The sequence below is a fragment of the Oncorhynchus masou genome, chromosome 31 (assembly GCF_036934945.1).
Source record: "Oncorhynchus masou masou isolate Uvic2021 chromosome 31, UVic_Omas_1.1, whole genome shotgun sequence".
Lineage (NCBI taxonomy): Eukaryota > Metazoa > Chordata > Actinopteri > Salmoniformes > Salmonidae > Oncorhynchus > Oncorhynchus masou.
In genome coordinates this window covers 46,438,709-46,461,308 of record NC_088242.1, presented here as the reverse complement: position 1 = coordinate 46,461,308, position 22,600 = coordinate 46,438,709, and the positions used below count along the sequence as shown (strand labels likewise).

Below are 22,600 nucleotides of genomic sequence, written 5' to 3'. Positions count from 1 at the left end.
CCCTGAATCAGTCTCAGCAAAGAAAGGTAACAGACTAACAAACAACTCTGAGCCACCTGTGTCCCTCAAGATCTACACTGGCACGTTACTGCCTAACAGACACACAAAACCCTATGTAATGGAAGGTAAATAATCTGGGTCAATTGGGACTTTATTAACATGCACCTGGGCATAAGACGAAGTGACCGGAGTGAACGGATGTGAGACTGGCGCTTCCATCGCAGTAGGCTTAGGTTTAACGTTAGCGCCAGTACTGAACTTACCCTTAGGGAGAACAGGACATTTGTATTTTCAATGACCTGAACCCTGACAGTAATGTCACTTGACCGAAGTCAGCTTTACCATGGGAGCCAGGCTCAACTCTAGATGAATGAAGCTCTGCCCGTGAAACAGAGTGTCTCGTTGGTCGAGGCTCAAATCTCTCCAAACGCCCCCACTCAATCCGAATACAGGGCTCTGCAAAGCCACTTATTTGAGTCAAAACATACTCGTCCCCCAAAACCTCAGCTTCAGAGACAGTCTTCACTTTGTTTGTTAATTGATCTGGGTTTGTGTCCTTAAATTGTTCTAGCATAATCAGATCACACAGCCCCTAGAAAGTCTTAACCGCAGAGGAACACCTGCGATTAAACTGTGAAGATAACTTTAGCTCAAATTCAACATCATCCTTTTTAAAGTTCTAAATTGTTGGCAGTAAGCCTCAGGAACCAATTCGTAAATCTGTAACACAGCCATTGACCTCATAACTGACAACGTTGGCTACAAAGTGCTGAATATGTTTCCTGTGCTTTACCAGTCAACACACACAGCAACATTAAAGTGTGATTAGAATCAGGTCAACTCCTAGCGCTAGACACTTACTCTAACAATGAAAATAATGTGTCAGGGTCCTTTCATTAAATTTTGGCAACAGCTGTAAGTTTCCAATAATATCAAGTGTGTCCGGGGCAGGAACGAAAGAGGAGCGACCATTAGGTGAATCAGGGTCACGTTACATAAGCAAACTCTCGAGAACTTTCCTTCCGTAACCAATTCTAACCACTCGTAGCAGCTTGATTTTAGCGAGCTCCAAATACTCTAAATTCCAATTCCTTATCATGCTTAACACGATCAGCGCGCTACAAATCCCATTTAAATTCCAATTCCTTAACACGACTATGCTCAAGCTGTAACAGAAGCAGTTATTTCTGCTGTTCAGAAGAAAGACTACTACGGCTAACAGACAGAGAGGCCATTGCAGCGAAACCAGGAGATGGCTGGAGAGTCCCCGGCAGAGGCTGCCCCAGTGGTAACTACAAGTATACCACTCTCAATCAGATTGACCTTCAATATCAACCTAACAGAATTGTTTTCAATGTATCACTCATTTCAACCTGGTAGTGTTCAGCGATCTTCAACAACTGTACTTTAGTACATAATTCCAACAGTTCCTCTGATGGAACATGAATGAACATTTGACGCCATAATCACAACTACTAAAGAAATACATACAAATCTCACTCTTCCCCTCTGCTGAGCACACCAGACTGGACCTTAAACAAGGCAAGTGCCAATCACACTGGGCACCACAGGAGAGAGATGAGCTATACAGCACCAGTCTGAATTTGGCACACCTACTCATTCAAGGGTTTTTTCTTTATTTTTACCATTTTAAAATTTGTAGAATACTGAAGGTCAAAACTATGAAATAACACACATGGAATCATGTAGTAACCAAAATAAAATAGCGTTAAATATGAAATTATTTCGATTTAAGTTTCTTCAAAGTAGCCACCCTTTGCCTTGACAGCTTTGCATTCTTGGCATGCTCTCAACCAGCTTCATGGGATAGTCACTTGGAATGCATTTCAATTAACAGAGGTGTCTTGTTAAAAGTTAATTTGTGGAATTTCTTTCCGTCATAACGCATTTGAGCAAATCAGTTGTGTTGTGACATGGTAAGGGTGGTATACAGAAGATAGCCCTATTTGGTAAAAGACCATATTCCATAATAGCAAGAACTCAAATAAGCAAAGAAACAGTCCATTACTTTAAAGAACTTTGAAAGTTTCTTCAAGTGCCGTCACAAAAACCACCAAGCGCTATGATGAAACTGGCCCTCATGAGGACCACCACAGGAATAGAAGACCCAGAGTTACCGCTGCTGCAGAGGATACGTTCTTTAGAATTACCACCCTCAGAAATTTCAGCCTGAATAAATGCTTCAGGATTCAAGTAACAGACACATCTCAACATAACCTGTTCAGAGGAGACATCGTGAATCAGGCCTTTATGGTCACTTGCTGCAAAAAAAAAAAAAACTAAAGGACACCAATAAGAAGAAGAGACTTGCATGGGCCAAGAAACACAAGCAATGGACATTAGACCGGTGGAAATCGGTCCTTTAGTGCAAATTTGAGATGGTTTGGGATGAGTCGGACCACAGAGTTTAGAAAACACAGCCAACAAGTGCTCAGCATATGTGGGAACTTCTTCAAGACTGTTAGAAAAGCATTCCAGGTGAAGCTGGTTGAGAGAATGCCAAGAATGTGCAAAGCTGTCAAGGCAAAGGGTAAAAATATATTTTGATTTTGTTTAACACTTTTTTGGTTACTGCATGATTCCATGTGTGTTATTTCATAGTTGTGATGTCTTCACTATTATTCTACAATGTAGAAAATAGTAAAAATAAAAACCCCTGAAAGAGTAGGAGTGTACAAACTTTTGACTGGTATTGTACAAGGTGCTTCACCAAATCCTACAACAGCTCAACCCTAGTTTTCGTGCGGATTTGCGGTGGGTAATTACGCACTGGAGCCCACTAGAAAGGGGGAGGGGCAGCAAAATGGCAGATTCCACCCCCAAGCAACAGATGTGCCCCCTGAGACAACTTATCGGTCCACGGACCCCACACAAAAATAGCTAACAAAATAACAAAATAACTAACTATGCCCAACGTATTCCAAATTGAAACTCGTCGCCAAAAGGCTAACAGGGCTATGACTCCGGGGAGCAAATGGCACTTATCCTATCTAAATCTCCCATTGAGGTACACATCAGAATGTACTCAACTCTTCGGACAAATGTCCCAACAGCAAGTAGAGCAAGAGTTTCCAGCCTGGGCAGGGGACTGGAAACTAACCAATGTTCCTCTCTCCAACGCAGCACACAACCAATTATACAATGCAGTGTCAAGTTTACCAAACAAACATAAACAAAGGCAGCCAACACTGGGCCTACCAAACAACCCATCATAATGCATAAAAGAAAAATATATATTTATTAAATAAAGTAACCTATATATAAGTAACAGTGTGTAATCAGTAGTGTAAGCGAGTGGATGAGTGCATAGATGGTGATAATGAGGGGTATTGAGAGGTGCCAAAATAAACTAACAAAGCCCCAAAATGGCACACAAAAAAAACAGCATGTCTGCGTGGTCTCCTCGATGTATGTGTGGGGGTGTATTTATCCCCGGGACACACCTGAGCCCAGGTGTGTCTCATCTCGCTGACAACCCTCCCAGCTCCGCCCACCAACAATCCTATTAAGGATAACAAGAGCAGAGAGAAAGAATTCGGAAGACAGAGTGGGAGGGTCTTCAAACAGCAGTAACATTTCTAAATGAGATGAAATCTCAAATAGCAGCTTCTCAATACCATGCATAATGTAGGATGCATTGGAACATAAGGTATGGAGAATAATAGAGCCTGTAGGATTATAGTTTGGAAATGTGAGTTTTAAATACGAAATGTTCAGTGTATGCGAGTATATTTAGGTGGTTTAAATTATTAACCTTTAAAGTTGACAGTGTCAAAATCTTGCCAATCCATTCATTATTCTACTACTACCTATGACTGAGTACGAGACATGTTTTCCATTATCTAAATATAATGCATACGTGGTCCCAATGTCTAAATAGTGACAGCAGGGCTAGTTCAAACTGCAGTAGGAAGGTTCTCCTTACAGCCCATGCTTGGCGAAAAGCACTTGGTTGATCTCTGGGAGATGGACACAGGAGAGCTGAATAGATCACGTGAGACAAGTGAGAGACCTGAATGAATAAAAGAAATCACAGCAAAGTAATGAAGTTTGTGAGCTAGAAAGTGTACATCCTGACAGTCATCCTACTTCAACTATTGACAGGGATAATGAGGCATTTCTTATTTGTCAGTATACATTAAATTAGTGAGTCCAGGGTAGCCTAGTGGTTAGAGCGTTGGACTAGGAACCGGAAAGTTGCAAGTTCAAACCCCCGAGCCGACAAGGTACAAATCTGTCGTTCTGCCCCTGAACAGGCAGTTAACCCACTGTTCCTAGGCCGTTATTGAAAATGAGAATTTGTTCTTAACTGACTTGCCTGGTTAAATAAAGGTAAAATTTAAAAAAATAAAATTAGATTTACACTACTTGTCCTACAGGTCAGTCCTCTTAAATTATTACTTGGAATAAACTGATAGCTAAAACGCTCAACGTCCCGGAATTACATGCTAGCTAGTAATAAACCTACACTACATCACAAAGTATGTGGACATCTGCTCATCAAACATCTGATTCCAAAATCACAGGCATTAATATGGACTTGGTCCCCCCCTTTGCTACTATAACAGCCTCCACTCTTCTGGGAAGGCTTTCCATTAAATGTAGGAACATTCCTGCTAGAACTTGCTTCCATTCAGCTACAAGAGCATTAGAGGTCAAGCACTGATGTTGGGCAATTAGGCCTGGCTCGCAGTCAGGGTTACAATTCATCCCAAATGTGCTCGATGGGGTTGAGGTCAGGGCTCTGTGCAGGCCAATCAAGTTCGTCCACGCTGATCTCGACAAACCATTTCTGAATGGACCTTGCTTTGGGCACGGGGACATTGTGCGGCAGGTAGCCTAGTGGTTTGAGCATTGGACTAGAACCGGAAGGTTGCTCGATCGAATCCCCGAGCTGACAAGGTAAAAATCTGTTGTTCTGCACCTGATCAAGGCAGTTAACCCACTGTTCCTAGGTCGGTGTTGAAAATAAGAATGTGTTCTTATTGACTTGCCTAGTTAAATCCAATGAAAAATGTAAGTCACGCTAAAACATGAAAGAGCCTACCCCAAATTGTTGCCACAAAGTTGGAAGCACAGAATCGTCTAGAATGTCATTGTATGCTGTAGTGTTAAGATTTCCCTTCCCTGGAACTAAGAGGCCAAACCCGAACCATGAAGAACAGCCCCAGAGCATTATTATTCTACCTCCACTGAACTTTACACAGTTGGCATTACGCATTCGGTTAGGTAGCATTCTCCTGGCATCCGCCAAACCCAGATTAGTCCGTAGGACTGCCAGACGGTGAAGAGTGATTCATCACGCCAGAGAACACGTTTCCACTGCTCCAGAGTCCAATGGGGACGAGCTTTACATCACTCCAGCTGACACTTGGCATTGTGCATGGTGAGCTTAGGCTTGTGTGTGGCTGCTCGGCTATTGAAACCCATTTCGTGAGGCTCCCGACAAACAGTTATTGTGCGAACGTTGCTTCCAGAGGCAGTTTGGAACTTGGTAGTGAGTGTTGCAACCAAGGACAGACAATTGTTACAAACTATGTAGGCACTCAGCAGCCCCATTCTGTGAGCTTGTGTAGCCTACCACTTTGTGGCTGAGCTGTTGTTGCTCCTAGACGTTACCACTTCACAATAACAGCACTTACAGTTGACCGGAGAAGCTCTAGCAGGGCAGAAATGTGACGAAATGACTTGTTGGAAAAGTGGCATTAAAGGTCTTTATAACTATACCAATGGGAACATTGGAGGCCTAGTGGGCAGAACAAGCAAGGAGGGCAGAAGCAAGCACGAGCTAGTGAGATCCTATTGGCGCGTTCTAGCGTGCATCTGCATATTTCCGTTAGGGAACACCTACTCTTGAAGTAGGCGTGTGCATTAACTCAATTCTCCTTTACACTCCTAAACAACACGATTTTGAAAAACTTTGCAAAGAGTGAAGTCTACAAAACGTAGTCCACTCTGTTCATAAGATTATAGTTTTAGGAACAGAAAACTGTATTGAGATCAAATGTTTCATAGATGAGAAAATGTGCAGAATGCCAACTGGATGCCTGACATTTATACATCTGGTGAAATATCTGTCCCATTGTTGTGGTGGCATCCTACGAAGGTGCCACGTTGAAAGTCACCGAGCTCTTCAGTAAGGCCACTCTACTGCCACTCTATGGAGATTGCGTGACTGTGTGCTCGATTTTATACACCTGTAAGCAATGGATGTGGCTGAAATAGCCAAATACACTAATTTGAAGGGGTGTCCACATTCTGTTGGATATATTGTGTATTTATTCCGACTAGCTAACAACAGATCTACTTGTTCTATCTAGCAAACATTAGCAACAATACTATGGTTGCTGTGTTCTATGTTCGGAGTCATTTTACAGCTTGCGTTGAGGCATCACGTTTCTATGGCTAAATAGCTAAATTACAAATACATTTAAAATACTCTACCTGATAGCAGTTTGTCAGAAGGAGGTCTCTCGATGTCACCAGTTTTCTACTACCTTAGATACGGATAACATGATTACCAGCGATAGTACACAAGTTTATATTGGTTTACAGTTTAGTATTTGGCAGCGTTTGCCTGCCCAGCTAGCGAACATAAGTCATTATTTTGACAAACGGAATGTGTTCAGAATTGTTAAAACCAGCTCCTCCCTCAACAGAGATCGATCATCTCGAAAACAACTAGCTTGCTAAGGGTTACCACATATAGTTAGCTAACGATATTTTGTATATCATGCTATAAATGCACAACTGACCTTGTTTTAACACCCCAAAAAACGTAATACTTCCAGGTCAACTGTAATATGAATACCATTGTAAATCACAATATCTACCCTTTCCAGGAAAATCAATGACAAGCCCGTCATGCTGCCCGTCTCTGCATGATTGAAGAAGGCAATGAGCTCTGTTGGGTCTTTTTAAAAATGACTGGGTAGGGAAACGAAACCTACTGCGTGATAAGGAAAGCGGGAGATAAGCAGTGTGGGGAAACATTATTTTCACCTGATCTGTCCAACTTATCACCTCTGAAAAGTAAATAAAACACAACCGGTGTCTGTATATAGCCTTGCTACTCTTATTTTCAAATGTATTTTTCCTGTTTTATTTCTTTACATACCCACACACACCTTTTTTTTCCCACTATTGGTTAGAGGCTGTAAGTAAGCTGTAAGGTCTACCTACACCTGTTGTATTCAGCGCACATGACAAATAAACTTTGGTTTTATTTAAAACACTATAAAAGTTAATATAATGTGTCATTACATACCTATTTGAAGTTTGTCGAGTTAAGAGTCGGGTTTTTAGGGCGGCACTAAAGTTATCTTCAGAAGTAAACAGCGGCTGTCGCGGCTTTTGAGAGTCATGGTGGCTTGCAGCGATGATGCAAAAAAATGAATGCATTCAGTTGTACGATTGACTAAGTATCCGCCTTACCCTGTCCCTTTCTTGTTTTTAAACTGCGAGAGAAGCGCTACACCTGGTGGAGAGAGGCTGTACTACACAGAATGAGTTGCATAATGCTTGCATACGTACCTCACAATTTAACAGCGTCAGAGGGGGCAGTTTTTTAAACTTTTCTCCAATACTATCGGGCCATTACCATGTCAATAGAAACGTAGTTCACAACCTAGATTTTGATGCCAACAGTCCTATTAGTTTTCATTGCAGTCTCGTTTGAATGCCGCGGTTGCGCAAATTTGTACTGAATGGGGTTAGTCAACAGTAATTGTGTCATTTTGTTTGGGTAAACTGTTCACATCCACTTTCTTCCATTAGGCCCATCCATGTAAACTAACAGCGTGATATCCTGCAACCACATCAAGTGCACACTTCGTTTCTTTTGAAAACCAAACTTAAATGCTAAGTCGCTAACTAGCGTGCACAAAGATCATTGATCTCAACGCTAAGTAGGCAAAAAAAAAGGCCACATCCGTTCATTTGAAAAATGTAATGAGCAGACCAATATACATATACACAGTTCAGTTATTGACACTTGTGTGGCAAGTAGCTACTATGATGGCATTCTCATCGTGACTGAGAAATGGGTCATTCCGTCTGGCCTCAGCATGGTTTTATCCTCTAGTCAGATGTGGTGGCCACTTTTTGCTTCCTAGGATAATCCATAGGCAACCTAACATGAGTGGCACAAATGCAGTGACAAAGGATACACATAGAACAGCACAGTTCAGGGTGGTTTGCAGATTGTCAATTAAACGTTAGCTAGATAAACTAGTAGAACCTCGAACCAATTTTGTCAATGTAAAGTAACGTTAATTGCCAATACGAAGGAACAAATGGCATAGTTAACTAATACTAGTTAGGATAGTTTGCTTTCTGGTACGTTCTGTCTGGAGACTCGAGACCGTTGAAATTCCCCTTGGATTAGCTAGTTAGTTGTAGCTAACGTTACCTAACCCTTGTTAGTTGGTGAAAGATATTATTTAGCTAGCCAGGTAGGCCCCGCTAAGTAGAAATGACGATTCTGCTCGGATTTCGATCAAATAACAAAGGGTACTTTCTTCACAACCATTAATGAAAAAGTGCATATTTAGCTACCTCTCCATGTCGGCGTCAATAATTATTTGTGGCTCTAGTTCCGTCTGCATGTCGACGTCAACAGCTGCCATTTTTCCTGAAAGGAACCCGTCTTTTTTTCCCAACGAGTTCAGCCAAAGCCACGCCTAGGGGCGTATTTCAGCCTACATACCTCCGCGTCATTGGTCAACAGCATGCGAACGGTGATTGGATAGATTGAGAGCCTCAGCCAGGCGTATGTGGTGGAGTGATTCAGGTCAGAATTCTGCCAGGTGAAGCTACTGATACCTCTCAATTTAGGGCTTTATTGGAATGGGAAACATATGTTTACATTGCCAAAGCAAGTGAAATATGTAATAAACAAAAGTTAAATAAACAAAAAATGAACAGTAAACATTACACTTCCAAAAGTTCCAAAAGAATAAAGACATTTCAAATGTCATATTATGTATATACAGTGTTGTAATGATGAGCAAATAGCTAAATAGTACAAAAGGGAAAATAAACATAAATATAGGTTATATTTACAATGGTGTTTGTTCTTCACTGGTTGCCCTTTTCTTGTGGCAGCAGGTCACACATCTTGCTGCTATGATTGCACACTGTGGTATTTCACCCAGTTATGGGAGATTGTCCAAATTTGACTTGTTTTCTAATTCTTTGTGTGTCTGTGTAATCTGAGGGGAATATGTGTCTCTAATATGGTCATACATTTGGCAGGAGGTTAGGAAGTCCAGCTCAGTTTGCACCTCATTTTGTGGTGTTTGTGAAGAGACCAAGGACCAGGACCATCACCTACAGAGAAATTAACCTGGAGAAATTAACCTAAGCAGGTTAATTTCTCCAGGCTAATTTCTCTGTAGGTGATGGCTTTGTTTTGGAAGGTTTGGGTATTGTTCATTTTAGGTGGTTGTAGAATTTAACGTCTATTTTCTGGATTTTGATAATTAGTGGGTTTCGGCCTAATTCTGCTCTGCATGCATTATTTAGTGTTTTACGTTGGACACAGAGGATCTCTAAGAAGATACGTTTCCATGGGAGTCCTGGGTTCACTGATGCCAAGAAAGGTGAGAAGACAGATGAAAATGTGAATCAACTGAATTAATGTTACTCTGTGAATTAAATTGTCATGTTTGAATTGTTCAAGAGTTCATGAAGAGCTATGAATTTTCATATATTTTGCTCTGCAAGTGCTATGGATTTATTGTTAAAGGAAAACTGTTATTTTGTTTGTTGGAGAGCAACAAGGGTGCACTCCTATCATTTAAATTGAGTTGATTAGATTCTGGCCATGTTTTCCTGTCTTTTGTTTTCACTAGTAAAGTGCAAAGAAATGCTAACTCAGGTGGGCATGATTTTCTGCTTGAATTTGGTTAAAAGACAGTGAATTTGTTCATACTTTGAGAACTTGCTACCAAGCTGCTGTGTGTATCTGACACACATAGTTTTTTCTTTTAGAGATTATTTTGAACTGAAGACATGTTACCACGTTGTTTTAACCTAATGGTAATAGTCATATAGGCTACTCTGTGTTATTCTTTAATGTATCATACATTTCATGTACACTAATTGTTTCTGTAAATTGTTTCAAGACTAATGCATCCTATTAGTTGAATGGAGTAACTGCATTCCTTATTTTACAGTTATTTGATGAACTAAACACTTATAATTTAGTAGGCCTATTGGTAGTTATTTACACTATACACAGCATATTCGTGGGTACCACCTTGACATCACTGATCTGCTTGCCTCAATAAATTAATGCTAGAACACTGGTCGCCAGGATTAGCAATTTGTATCTAGTCTCTTAATAATTGCGTAATAATGCAAGTTTGACATGTCCATTATACTGTAGTCATACTGTCGTTGATGCAATGATCCTCTAGAGATGTACATGGCCTGTTATATCCCCACCAGTAAATGTGAACCGTTAATACTGTTTTTTTTAATAATCTACAATGTTGATTTATGGTCATTTATGTTAATGATATTAAAACTGCTACACTTGATCAACAAGTTTTGTTTAATTTCATAACATTTACAACTTTTGTCAATTTCTTCATTGTTTTGTACATTTCTTGATTGCATTGAGCATGTATTTTTTTTGTCAGTCCTGTCAATATTGAGTGATCACACATGCATCAGCATGCATACAGTAGAAGGCTACTTTGCCTGCTTGCAAATATGTGCTAAAAGTGGAGCTGTTTCACAGTATTGTTGGTTATTTTAACCACCAAAATTTCTGTAATAAAAAAAAAACTGAAAACCACAGAACCACTGCAATATAGCCCTACATTCAGAAAAAAGGTGCCATCTAGAACCTAAAAGGATTCTTCTGCTGTCCCCATAAAACCCTGTTTGGTTCCACGAAGAACCCCTTCTGTGTCTAGGTAGAACCCTTTTGGGTTCCATTCCACAGAGGGTTTGATTTGGAACCCAACAGGGTTCTTACTGGAACCGAAAATACTTCAACCTGGAACCAAAAAGGGGTTCTCCTTTGGTGACAGCCAAAGAACCCTGATGGAACCCCTTTTTCAGAGAGTGTACAAGTTTAATTTACACCATTTCATTATGTACTCAAATTTCTGCCTGGTATTCAAGATAACACGCAACATAACACCACCAACTTCGAAGGTTTTCGTCAACCTCTGCTCAGACTAAAATAGCAGTGTTCCAAGAACCTCTACCAGGGGAGACTAGCATCCTCAAACGGATATTAATGAGACGAGGGCACCCCATACTCATGTTAGATCCCAAGGGGTCTTCATTTTCATATGCTCTCACTCACATCACTATCTCCTTTGCCATCTTCCATTTATTGCATTTCAACATTGATACATAAGGACATCACACGTCTTTTCTTGGAACTCTGTACACACACACACTACTGTAGCATCTTGTTTACATTTCTCTCATTCTAGCTGTCCAGCTGAGGCCGTGGGGTGGATCATGTTTCAATGAGATGGCCACAGGAGTATGTAAGTACAGTCATTTTCAGTGTGCCGGCAAATTTGTTGAACAGGAGAAGAGGATGTGTTTGTGGAGGGAGAGCAGTGGGCGTGGTGGGTTGAACAGCTGCAGTGAAGTTAATTGAAGGTCAAATAAAAATACATTAATACAAATCACATCTTGACAAAAACAAAGAACGATTTAGAAATTAGACATTGCCATAGTTCAACAGCTGAAAAGCCTTCATGAACATGCTCCCAGAGATAGCAAGACATCCAGTATTTACTGAATGAAGTAGCCTACCCATCCCCATTTACAATTGAATTCATCAATAAAATAAATTATACTAAAGCACATTCAATGACGTTATATTGTAGACTATAGGCTACTACTGTATCTACCTGGTAATCATTGAATTATGTATCGTATCCATCCACACTTAAAATTGTATTTATCAATTAGATAAATAATACTAGCACATAGTTACATTATTGAAGAATAGGCTACTCCTGTATCCACACAATAATAGGATACCGTTATGATTTTATTGGTCTTGTCAGGCATGATTTTAAGTCTTCAATCGAAGTTCTATGCTGTACCTCGTTTCTCACCTTCAGGGAAAAGTAGTTATGCATCCCCCTTCATTTCAGCTTGTGTGTGTGACAGTGTAAAAATAAACCCATGCCTTCAGCACACAATGTAAAGTATGTATACAGTTCATTCGGAAAGTATTTAGGCCCCTTGACCTTTTGTTGCGTTACAGCCTTATTCTAAAACGGATTAAATAAACGTTTTTCCTCAATCTACACACAAAGCGAAAACAGATTTTTAGCAAAAGAAAATAAACAGAAATAACTTATTCACCTAAGTAATTCAGACCCTTTGCCATGAGACTAGAAACTGACCTCAGGTGCATCTGTTTCCATTGATCATCCTTGAGATGTTTTTACCACTTGATTGTAGTCCATCCATGGTAAATTCAATTGATTGGACATGATTTGGAAAGGCACACACACAGCTGTTTATATAAGGTCCCACAGTTGACAGTGCATTTCAGAGCAAAAACCAAGCCACGAGGTTGAAGGAATTGTCCGTAGAGATCAGAGACAGGATTGTGTCAAGGCACAGATCTGGGGAAGGGTAACAAAACATTTCTACAACATTGAAGGTTCCCAAGAACACAGCGGCTTCCATCATTCTTAAATGGAAGAAGTTTGAAACCACCAAGATTCTTCCTAGCGCTGGCCGCCCAGCCAAACTGAGCAATCGAGGGAGAAGGGCCTTGGTCAGAGAGGTGACCAAGAACCGATGCTCACTCTGACATAGCGCCAGAGTTCCTATGTGGAGATGGGAGAACCTTCCAGAAGGACAACCATCTCTGCAGCACTCCACCAATCAGGCCTTTTTGGTAGAGTGGCCAGAAGGAAACCACTCCTCAGTAAAAGGCACATGACAGCCCGCTTGGAGTTTGCCAAAAGGCACCTAAAGGACTCTCAGACCATGAGAAACAAGATTCTCTGGTCTGATGAAACCAAGATTAAACTCTTTGGCCTGAATGCCAAGTGTCACATCTGGAGGAAACATGATACCATCCCTACGGTAAAGCATGGTGGTGGAAGCATCATGCTGTGGGGATGTTTTGCAGCGGGAGGGACTGGGAGACCAGTTAGGATCGAGGAAAAGATGAACAGAGCCAAGTATAGAGCAAAGTATAGCGAGTTCCTTGATGATAACCTCCTCCAGTGCACTCAGGACCCCAGACCGGGGTGAAGGTTCACCTTCCATCAGGACAACAAACCTAAGTACACAGCCAAGTCCCTTAGAAGGCCCACCCAATTGGCAGCCAGGCCCACCCATTGGGGAGCCAGCCACATCCAATCAGAATGAGTTTCTCTCCCACATCCAATTCGGAAAGTACTCAGACCCCTTGACTTTTTCCACATTTTGTTATGCTACAGCCTTATTCTAAAATGAATTAAATAACCGCCCCCCTCCTCAATCTACACACAATACCGCATAATGACAAAGTGGAAATAGGTTTTTAGAAATGTTAGCAAATTTGAAATAAACAGAAACCTGGCACCATCCCAAAGGTGAAGCATGGTGGTGGCAGCATCATGCTGTGGAGATGTTTTTCCAGTGGCAGGGACTGGGAGACAAGTCAGGATCGAGGGAAAGCTGAATGGAGCAAAGTACAGAGAAATCCTTGAGGAAATCCTGCTCCAGAGCGCTCAGGACCTCAGACTGAGGTGAAGGTTCACCTTTCAACAGGACAACAAACCGAAACACACAGCCAAGACAATGCAGAATTAGCTTCGGGACAAGTCTCTGAATGTCCCTGCCACTGTAATCGGTGCCAAAGGTGCTTCAACAAAGAACTGAGTAAAGGGTCTAAATACTTAACTAAAATGTGATATTTCTTTTTGTTTTAAATTTGCAAACATTTCTAAAAACCTGTTTTTGCTTTGTCATTATTGGGTGATGTGTGTAGAATGACGAGGGAAAAAAATATGTAAGGCTGTAACGTAACATAAGGTTACGGGGTCTGAATACACTATGTGTGTATTTATTTATGAACTTAATTCTAAATTACGGGAACTTTGGTCCCCCACACTTACAAGCCTTTCATTCTAATAGTAATATACCATATTCTTAAAATTCAACAGATGAAGACTTTGCAGGGGGGAAAAAAACTCAGATTGGAGAGTACCAGTCACCTATTCAATGGTGTTCCCTTTTCAAGTTGTGGGCCCAAAGACATATAAATGCCATAAGAGGAAAGACAGAATAACAAAAGCTGAAGAGAAGTAGGCTGCTGAAATGTGCAAGGCGGCAGTATGTTTTCCTCAAGGAAAAAAGCTGAGAAGGCCATGGACACCCTACCAACCAAAAGAGTCTCACACCCTTTCACAGGTGGACATGCAAAAAACTGTTTGTCTAACAGAGTGTGGCATGAGATACCTTGTTTGCAGGGAGCGTAGGGCAGGAGGAGGGAGGAGTGTGCGTTGTTCGTTCCACCAATCGAGTACCCTTCGAGTAAATGAACTTTTATTTCACGTAATTTGAACATAACACAGAGTCAAACTTAACAAAAACATGTTCAACTCAATATGTTTAATACATTAACTATTAACAGAGTGGAAGAATGGAGTAAAAACAGATGACTAGTAAAGCTCAAACCAAGTTTGAGAACAGAGCTCCGGGCAGCCGAGCGGAAATGGAGGAAAACTCGCCTCCCTGCGGACCTGGCATCCTTTCACTCCCTCCTCTCTACATTTTCCTCCTCTGTCTCTGCTGCTAAAGCCACTTTCTACCACTCTAAATTCCAAGCATCTGCCTCTAACCCTAGGAAGCTCTTTGCCACCTTCTCCTCCCTCCTGAATCCTCCCCCCTCCTCCCTCTCTGCAGATGACTTCGTCAACCATTTTGAAAAGAAGGTCGACGACATCCGATCCTCGTTTGCTAAGTCAAACGACACCGCTGGTTCTGCTCACACTGCCCTACCCTGTGCTCTGACCTCTTTCTCCCTCTCTCTCCAGATGAAATCTCGCTTCTTGTGACGGCCGGCCGCCCAACAACCTGCCCGCTTGACCCTATCCCCTCCTCTCTTCTCCAGACCATTTCCGGAGACCTTCTCCCTTACCTCACCTCGCTCATCAACTCATCCCTGACCGCTGGCTACGTCCCTTCCGTCTTCAAGAGAGCGAGAGTTGCACCCCTTCTGAAAAAACCTACACTCGATCCCCCCGATGTCAACAACTACAGACCAGTATCCCTTCTTTCTTTTCTCTCCAAAACTCTTGAACGTGCCGTCCTTGGCCAGCTCTCCCGCTATCTCTCTCAGAATGACCTTCTTGATCCAAATCAGTCAGGTTTCAAGACTAGTCATTCAACTGAGACTGCTCTTCTCTGTATCACGGAGGCGCTCCGCACTGCGAAAGCTAACTCTCTCTCCTCTGCTCTCATCCTTCTAGACCTATCGGCTGCCTTCGATACTGTGAACCATCAGATCCTCCTCTCCACCCTCTCCGAGTTGGGCATCTCCGGTGCGGCCCACGCTTGGATTGCGTCCTACCTGACAGGTCGCTCCTACCAGGTGGCGTGGCGAGAATCTGTCTCCTCGCCACGGGCTCTCACCACTGGTGTCCCCCAGGGCTCTGTTCTAGGCCCTCTCCTATTCTCGCTATACAAGTCACTTGGCTCTGTCATAACCTCACATGGTCTCTCCTATCATTGCTATGCAGACGACACACAATTAATCTTCTCCTTTCCCCCTTCTGATGACCAGGTGGCGAATCGCATCTCTGCATGTCTGGCAGACATATCAGTGTGGATGACGGATCACCACCTCAAGCTGAACCTCGGCAAGACGGAGCTGCTCTTCCTCCCGGGGAAGGACTGCCCGTTCCATGATCTCGCCATCACGGTTGACAACTCCATTGTGTCCTCCTCCCAGAGCGCTAAGAACCTTGGCGTGATCCTGGAAAACACCTTGTCGTTCTCAACCAACATCATGGCGGTGGCCCGTTCCTGTAGGTTCATGCTCTACAACATCCGCAGAGTACGACCCTGCCTCACACAGGAAGCGGCGCAGGTCCTAATCCAGGCACTTGTCATCTCCCGTCTGGATTACTGCAACTCGCTGTTGGCTGGGCTCCCTGCCTGTGCCATTAAACCCCTACAACTCATCCAGAACGCCGCAGCCCGTCTGGTGTTCAACCTTCCCAAGTTCTCTCACGTCACCCCGCTCCTACGCTCTCTCCACTGGCTTCCAGTTGAAGCTCGCATCCGCTAAAAGACCATGGTGCTTGCCTACGGAGCTGTGAGGGGAACGGCACCGTAGTACCTCCAGGCTCTGATCAGGCCCTACACCCAAACAAGGGCACTGCGTTCATCCACCTCTGGCCTGCTCACCTCCCTACCACTGAGGAAGTACAGTTCCCGCTCAGCCCAGTCAAAACTGTTCGCTGCTCTGGCCCCCCAATGGTGGAACAAACTCCCTCACGACGCCAGGACAGCGGAGTCAATCACCACCGTCCGGAGACACCTGAAACCCCACCTCTTCAAGGAATACCTAGGATAGGATAAGTAATCCTTCTCACCCCCCCCCTTAAATGATTTAGATGCACTATTGTAAAGTGGCTGTTCCACTGGATGTCAGAAGGTGAATTCACCAATTTGTAAGTCGCTCTGGATAAGAGCGTCTGCTAAATGACTTAAATGTAAATGTAATGTGAAAAGTTTATTCATCCACTGGGTTACACAGCTGCAAAAGACAAAAACATGTTTACACAAGCTCATATATTTATAACTAAAACTTCCTCTTATGCTGAGTCTCCTCCTTACACAGCCAATACATGTATTTTTGCTAGGCAGGAAGTTAAGTGATATGGGTAATAAACTGTTCCTTCTCCCCCTTCATGTGACTTGACCTCAGACCAAATACCTTACAAATCCACAGCTATCTACCCTTATCAGTGACAGCAACCATGTGATTCCCTTTTCCCCTTACTTAGTAACATTCCAAGACACTGGCACATATCCAACCTCCACTGACCCCACCATATACAGCTGAAATCGGAAGTTTACATATACTTAGGTTGGAGTCATTAAAACTCGCTTTTCAACCACTCTACACATTTCTTGTTAACAAACTATAGTTTTGGCAAGTACGTTAGGACATCTACTTTGTGCATGACACAAGTCATTTTTTAAAAACTGTTTACAGACAGATTATTTCACTTATAATTCACTGTATCACAATTCCAGGTGGTCAGAAGTTAACATATACTAAGTTGACTGTGCCTTTAAACAGCTTGGAAATTTCCAGAAAATTATGTCCTGGCTTTAGAAGCTTCTGATTTACATCATTTGAGTCAATTGGAGGTGTACCTGTGGATGTATTTCAAGGCCTACCTTCAAACTCCGTGCCTCTTTGCTTGACATCATGGGAAAATCAAAAGAAATCAGCCAAAATAAATTTGTAGACCTCCACAAGTCTGGTTCATCCTTGGAAGCAATTTCCAAACGCCTGAAGGTACCCCGTTCATCTGTACAAACAATAGTACGCAAGTATAAACACCATGCGACCACGCAGCCGTCATACCGCTCAGGAAGGAGACTGTTCTGTCTCCTAGAGATGAACGTACTTTGGTGCGAAAAGTGCAAATCAATCCCAGAACAGCAAAGGACCTTGTGAAGATGCTGAGGAAACGGGTACAAAAGTATCGATATCCACAGTACTGCTCCAAAACCGCCATAAAAAAAGCCAGACTATGGTTTTTAACTGCATATGGGGACAAAAGTACATACTTTTTGGAGAAATATCCTCTAGTCTGATGAAACAAAAATAGAACCGTTTGGTCATAATGACCATCGTTATGTTTGGAGGAAAAGGGGGATGCTTGCAAGCTGAAGAAAACCATCCTAACCGTGAAGCACGGGGTAGCAGCATCATAATGTTGTGGGGGTGCTTTGCTGCAGGAGGGACTGGTGCACTTCACAAAATAGATGGCATCATGAGGTAGGAAAAGTATGTGGATATATTGAAGAAACATCTCAAGACGTCAGTCAGGAAGTTAAAGCTTGGTCGCAAATGGGTATTCCAAATGGACAATGACCCAAGCATACTTCCAAAGTTGTGGCAAAATGGCTTAAGGACAACAAAGTCAAGGTATTGGAGTGGCCATCACAAAGCCCTGACCTCAATCCCATTGAAAATTTGTGGGCAGAACTGAAAAAGTGTGTGCGAGCAAGGCCTACCAACCTGACTCAGTTACACCAGCTCTGTCAGGAGGAATGGGAGAAAATTCACCCAGCTTATTGTGGTAAGCTTGTGGAAAGGCCACCCAAAACGTTTTTATCCAAGTTAAACAATTTAAAGGCAATGCTACCAAATACTAATTGGGTGTATGTAAACTACTGACCCACAGAAAAAAAACTGAAATAAATCACTCTACTATTATGACATTTCAGATTCTTAAAATAAAGTTGTGATCCGTACTGACCTAAGACAGGGAATTTTTACTAGGATTAAATGTCAGGAATTGTGAAAAACTGAGTTAATGTATTTTGCTAAGGTGTATGTAAACTTCCGACTTCAACTGTACATACCTCCTACACATAACCATTAACTTCTGGTGTAGCAAGTATTTCAAATTTACAACCCAACAACTGAAACCAGACTGTGGCCCTTCTCTCCATAGAATACCTAATATCTAACAATAACATATTCTGACAGAACGTAAACTGCATTCTCCTCTCTACCAGCTGTCAGAGCAGCTCACAGATCATCGAACCTGTACATAGCCCATCTAAATATCCCGTCCAACGACCTCATCTCCATACTTTATTTATCTTGCTCCTTTGCACCCGTGTGTATCTCTACTTGCGCATTCATCTTTTGCACATCACTCCAGTGTTTAATTGCTATATTGTAATTACTTCACCACCATGGCCTATTTATTGCCTTACCTCCCTTATCTTACCTCATTTGCACACTGTATATAGACCTTTCCTATTGTATTATTGATTGCATGTTTGTTTATTCCATGTGTAACTGTGTTGTTGTATGTGTCAAACTACTTTGCTTCATCTTGGCCAGGGCGGAGATGTAAATGAGAACTCAACTAGCCTACCTTGTTAAATAAAGGTGAAATAAATAAATACAAATATTTCAAGTTTAGAAGTCAGAACATTAACTCCATATTGTTCAACATTATATAAACTTGTAAATTACTTATAATTGAACAAACATTCACAGATGATTATTAGGTTTACACCTCCGAGACTTACGGCCTCTGATCTATTATTACACAGTCTTATTCCACCTCTTGTCTGACAACCGATAATGACATTTCAGCTGGAGCTTTTGACTTCCTCCATTTTCTCCTTCTGGTTCCTAAGAGAGCGATAGCACAAGACTTTAAAAGCAAAGAGAAACAAAATATATTTATTAATAATATGCAAAGAAAAATCTGTTTGATAGCATGATGATTCCCACTCTCTCCTGATTCTATGCCGCCGGGATACTTTTTCTGCTGGGTTCCACAAAAATGAAGGCCCTAAAAAAGGTCCTCATGCTTTCATCCAGTCTTCCCCCGCCCGGACACAGGTTGCAAAAGGTGTTCCCAAGCCATGTCATTTTCAGTTCACTTCCCATCTCCTATTTGCCTTCGTGGTTTACTGATAGATCCAGGACTGAACCTTTCCTACCTGTCTCCCAACTCGTACCCGGTTCCCTAGCCCCCAACGGCATCCTATGTTCTTCTACAGTCAGAACCTGTGGATAATATTTTCCTGTGCCCAGTTTAGGAACAACATTTTCTCTGCTACTCCCACCATGATCTGGGTATGTGTGATGTTCAATTTAACTTCATAATACCCTACGAGGAATATTAAACTACCAACAGGATATTAAAAACTGTAATATCTTACGCTGCACGGGGTCATGGCTGAACGATGACACTATCAACATACAGCTGGCTGGTTATACGCTGTATCGGCAGGATAGAACAGCGGCGTCTGGTAAGACAAGGGGTGGTGGACAATGCATATGTAAACAGCTGGTGCACGATATCTAAGGAAGTCTCAAGGTTTTGCTCGCCTGAGGTAGAGTAGAGTATCTCATGATAAGCCTTAGACCACACTATCTACCTAGAGAGTTCCTGTATTTTTGTAGCTGTCTACATACTACCACAGACCAATGCTGGCACTAAGACTGCACTCAATGGGCTGTATTCCGCCACAAGCAAACAGGAAAACGTTCACCCAGAGGCGGCGCTCCTAGTAGCCGGGGACTTTGACGCAGGGAAACTTAATTAATTAAGTCTATTTTACCAAATGTCTAATCAGCATGTCAAATGTGCAACCAGAGGGGGAAAAATAAAACTCTGGACCACCTCTCCACACACAGACGTTTACAAAGCTCCCCCTCAACCTCCAAATCTAACCATAATTCTATCCTCCTGATTCCTGCTTATAAGCAAAATTAAAGCAGGAAGCACCAGTGACCCGGTCAATAAAAAAGTAGTTAGATGAAGCAGATGCTAAGCTACAGGACTGTTTTGCTAGCACAGACTGGAATATGTTCCAGGATTCTTCCTATGGCATTGAGGAGTACACCACATCAGTCATTGGCTTCGTCAATAAGTGCATCGATGAGGTCGTCCCCACGGTGATCGTACGTACATATACCCCAACCAGAAGCTATGGATTATAGGCAACATCCGCACTGAGCTAAAGGCTAGAGCTGCCACTTTCAGGGAGCGGGACTCTAACCCGGAAGCTTATCAGAAATCACGCTATGCCCTCCAACGAACCATCAAACAGGCAAAGCGTCAATACAGGACTAAGATCGAATCGTACAACACCAGCTCCGACGCTTGTCAGATGTGGCAGGGCTTGCAAATCATTACCGGACTACAAAAGGGAATCACAGCTGAGAGCTGCCCTATACACAGGCCTACCAGAAGAGCTAAACTACTTCTATGCTCGCTTTGAGGCAAATAACACTGAAACAAGCATGAGAGCACCAGCTGTTCCGGAAGACTGTGTGATCACGTTCTCAGCAGCCGATGTGAGTAAGACCTTTACACAGGTCAACATTCACAAGGCCAGACGGATTACCAGGGCATTACTGCGACAATGCACTGACCAACTGGCAAGTGTCTTCACTGACATTTTCAACCTCTCCCTGTCCGATTCTGTAATACCAACATGTTTAAATCAGACCACCATAGTGTTCTTGGGCACAGGGACTAATGTAAACTGCCAAAAATAACTACCGACCCCGTAGCACCCACGTCTATAGCCATGAAGTGCTTTGAAATGGCTGGTCATGGCTTACAACACCATTATCCCAGAAACCCTAGACCCACTCCAATTTGCATACCACCCTAACAGATGATGCAATTTCTATTGCACTTCACACTGCCCTTTCCCACCTGAACAAAAGGAACACCTATGTGAGAATACTATTCATTGACTACAGCTCAGGGTTCAACACCATAGTGCCCTCAAAGATCATCAATAAGCTAAGGACCCTGGGACTAAACACCTCTCTCTGCAACTGGATCCTGGACTTCCTGATGGGCCGCCCCCGGGTGGTAAGGGTAGGTAACAACACATCCGCCACGTTGATCCTCAACATAGGGGCTCCTCAGGGGTGCGTGCTCAGTCCCCTCCTGTACCTACTTTTCCCTCATGACTGCATGGCCAGCACCACATTAAGTTTGCAGATGACACAACAGTGCTTGGCCTGATCACCAACAATGATGATGAGGAGGTCAGAGACTTGCCAGGACAACAACCTCTACAACAACCTCCATTCTCATCGACGGGGCTGTAGTGGAGCAGGTTGAGAGCTTCAAGTTCCTTGGTGTCCATATCACCAACAAACTAACATGGTCAAAGCACACCAAGACCGTAGTGAAAAACCTATTCCCCCTCAGGAGACTGAAAAGATTTGGCATGGGTCCTCAGATACTCAAAAGGTTCTACAGCTGCACCACCGAGAGCATCCTGACTGGTTGCATCACTGCTTGATATGGCAACAGCACGGCCTCCGACCGCAAGGCACTACAGAGGGTAGTACGTACGGCCCAGTACATCACTGGGCCAAGAGGCTTCTAAACAACTTCTACCCCAAAGCCATAAGACTCCTGAATATCTAATCAAATGGCTACCCAGACTATTTGCATTGCCACCCCCCCTTTTACACCACTGCTCCTCTGTTATTATCTATGCATAGTCACTAATAAAACTCTACCTACATGTACATTACCTCGATTAACCAGTGCTACTGCGCATTGGCTCTGTACCAGTACCCGCCGTATATACAGTGGGGCAAAAACGTATTTAGTCAGCCACCAATTGTGCAAGTTCTCCCACTTAAAAAGATGAGAGAGACCTGTAAATTTTCAACATAGGTACACTTCAACTATGACAGACAAAATTAGGAGAAAAAAATCCAGACAATCACATTGTAGGATTTTTAATGAATTGATTTGCAAATTATGGTGGAAAATAAGGACTGAGTATAATCTGATTGGTGCCATTGGGAGCTGTTGTGCCTCACATTTATTCAAATTGGACA

General features: G+C 42.6%; 1 protein-coding gene across 3 annotated transcripts in view; it reads right to left on the bottom strand.

The window, feature by feature from the left end:
• LOC135524025 (dnaJ homolog subfamily C member 7-like) overlaps positions 1-8,682 on the bottom strand; it is a 59,873-nt gene extending 51,191 nt beyond the window's left edge. The window contains exon 1 of one of the 3 annotated variants that reach the window (XM_064951146.1): positions 8,578-8,682. In XM_064951146.1, the coding sequence (XP_064807218.1) occupies positions 8,578-8,648 (71 nt within the window). In that variant the 5' untranslated portion in view covers positions 8,649-8,682. The other 2 variants (XM_064951145.1, XM_064951147.1) reach the window with 2 other exon arrangements.
• Positions 8,683-22,600: the final 13,918 nt, after the last annotated feature.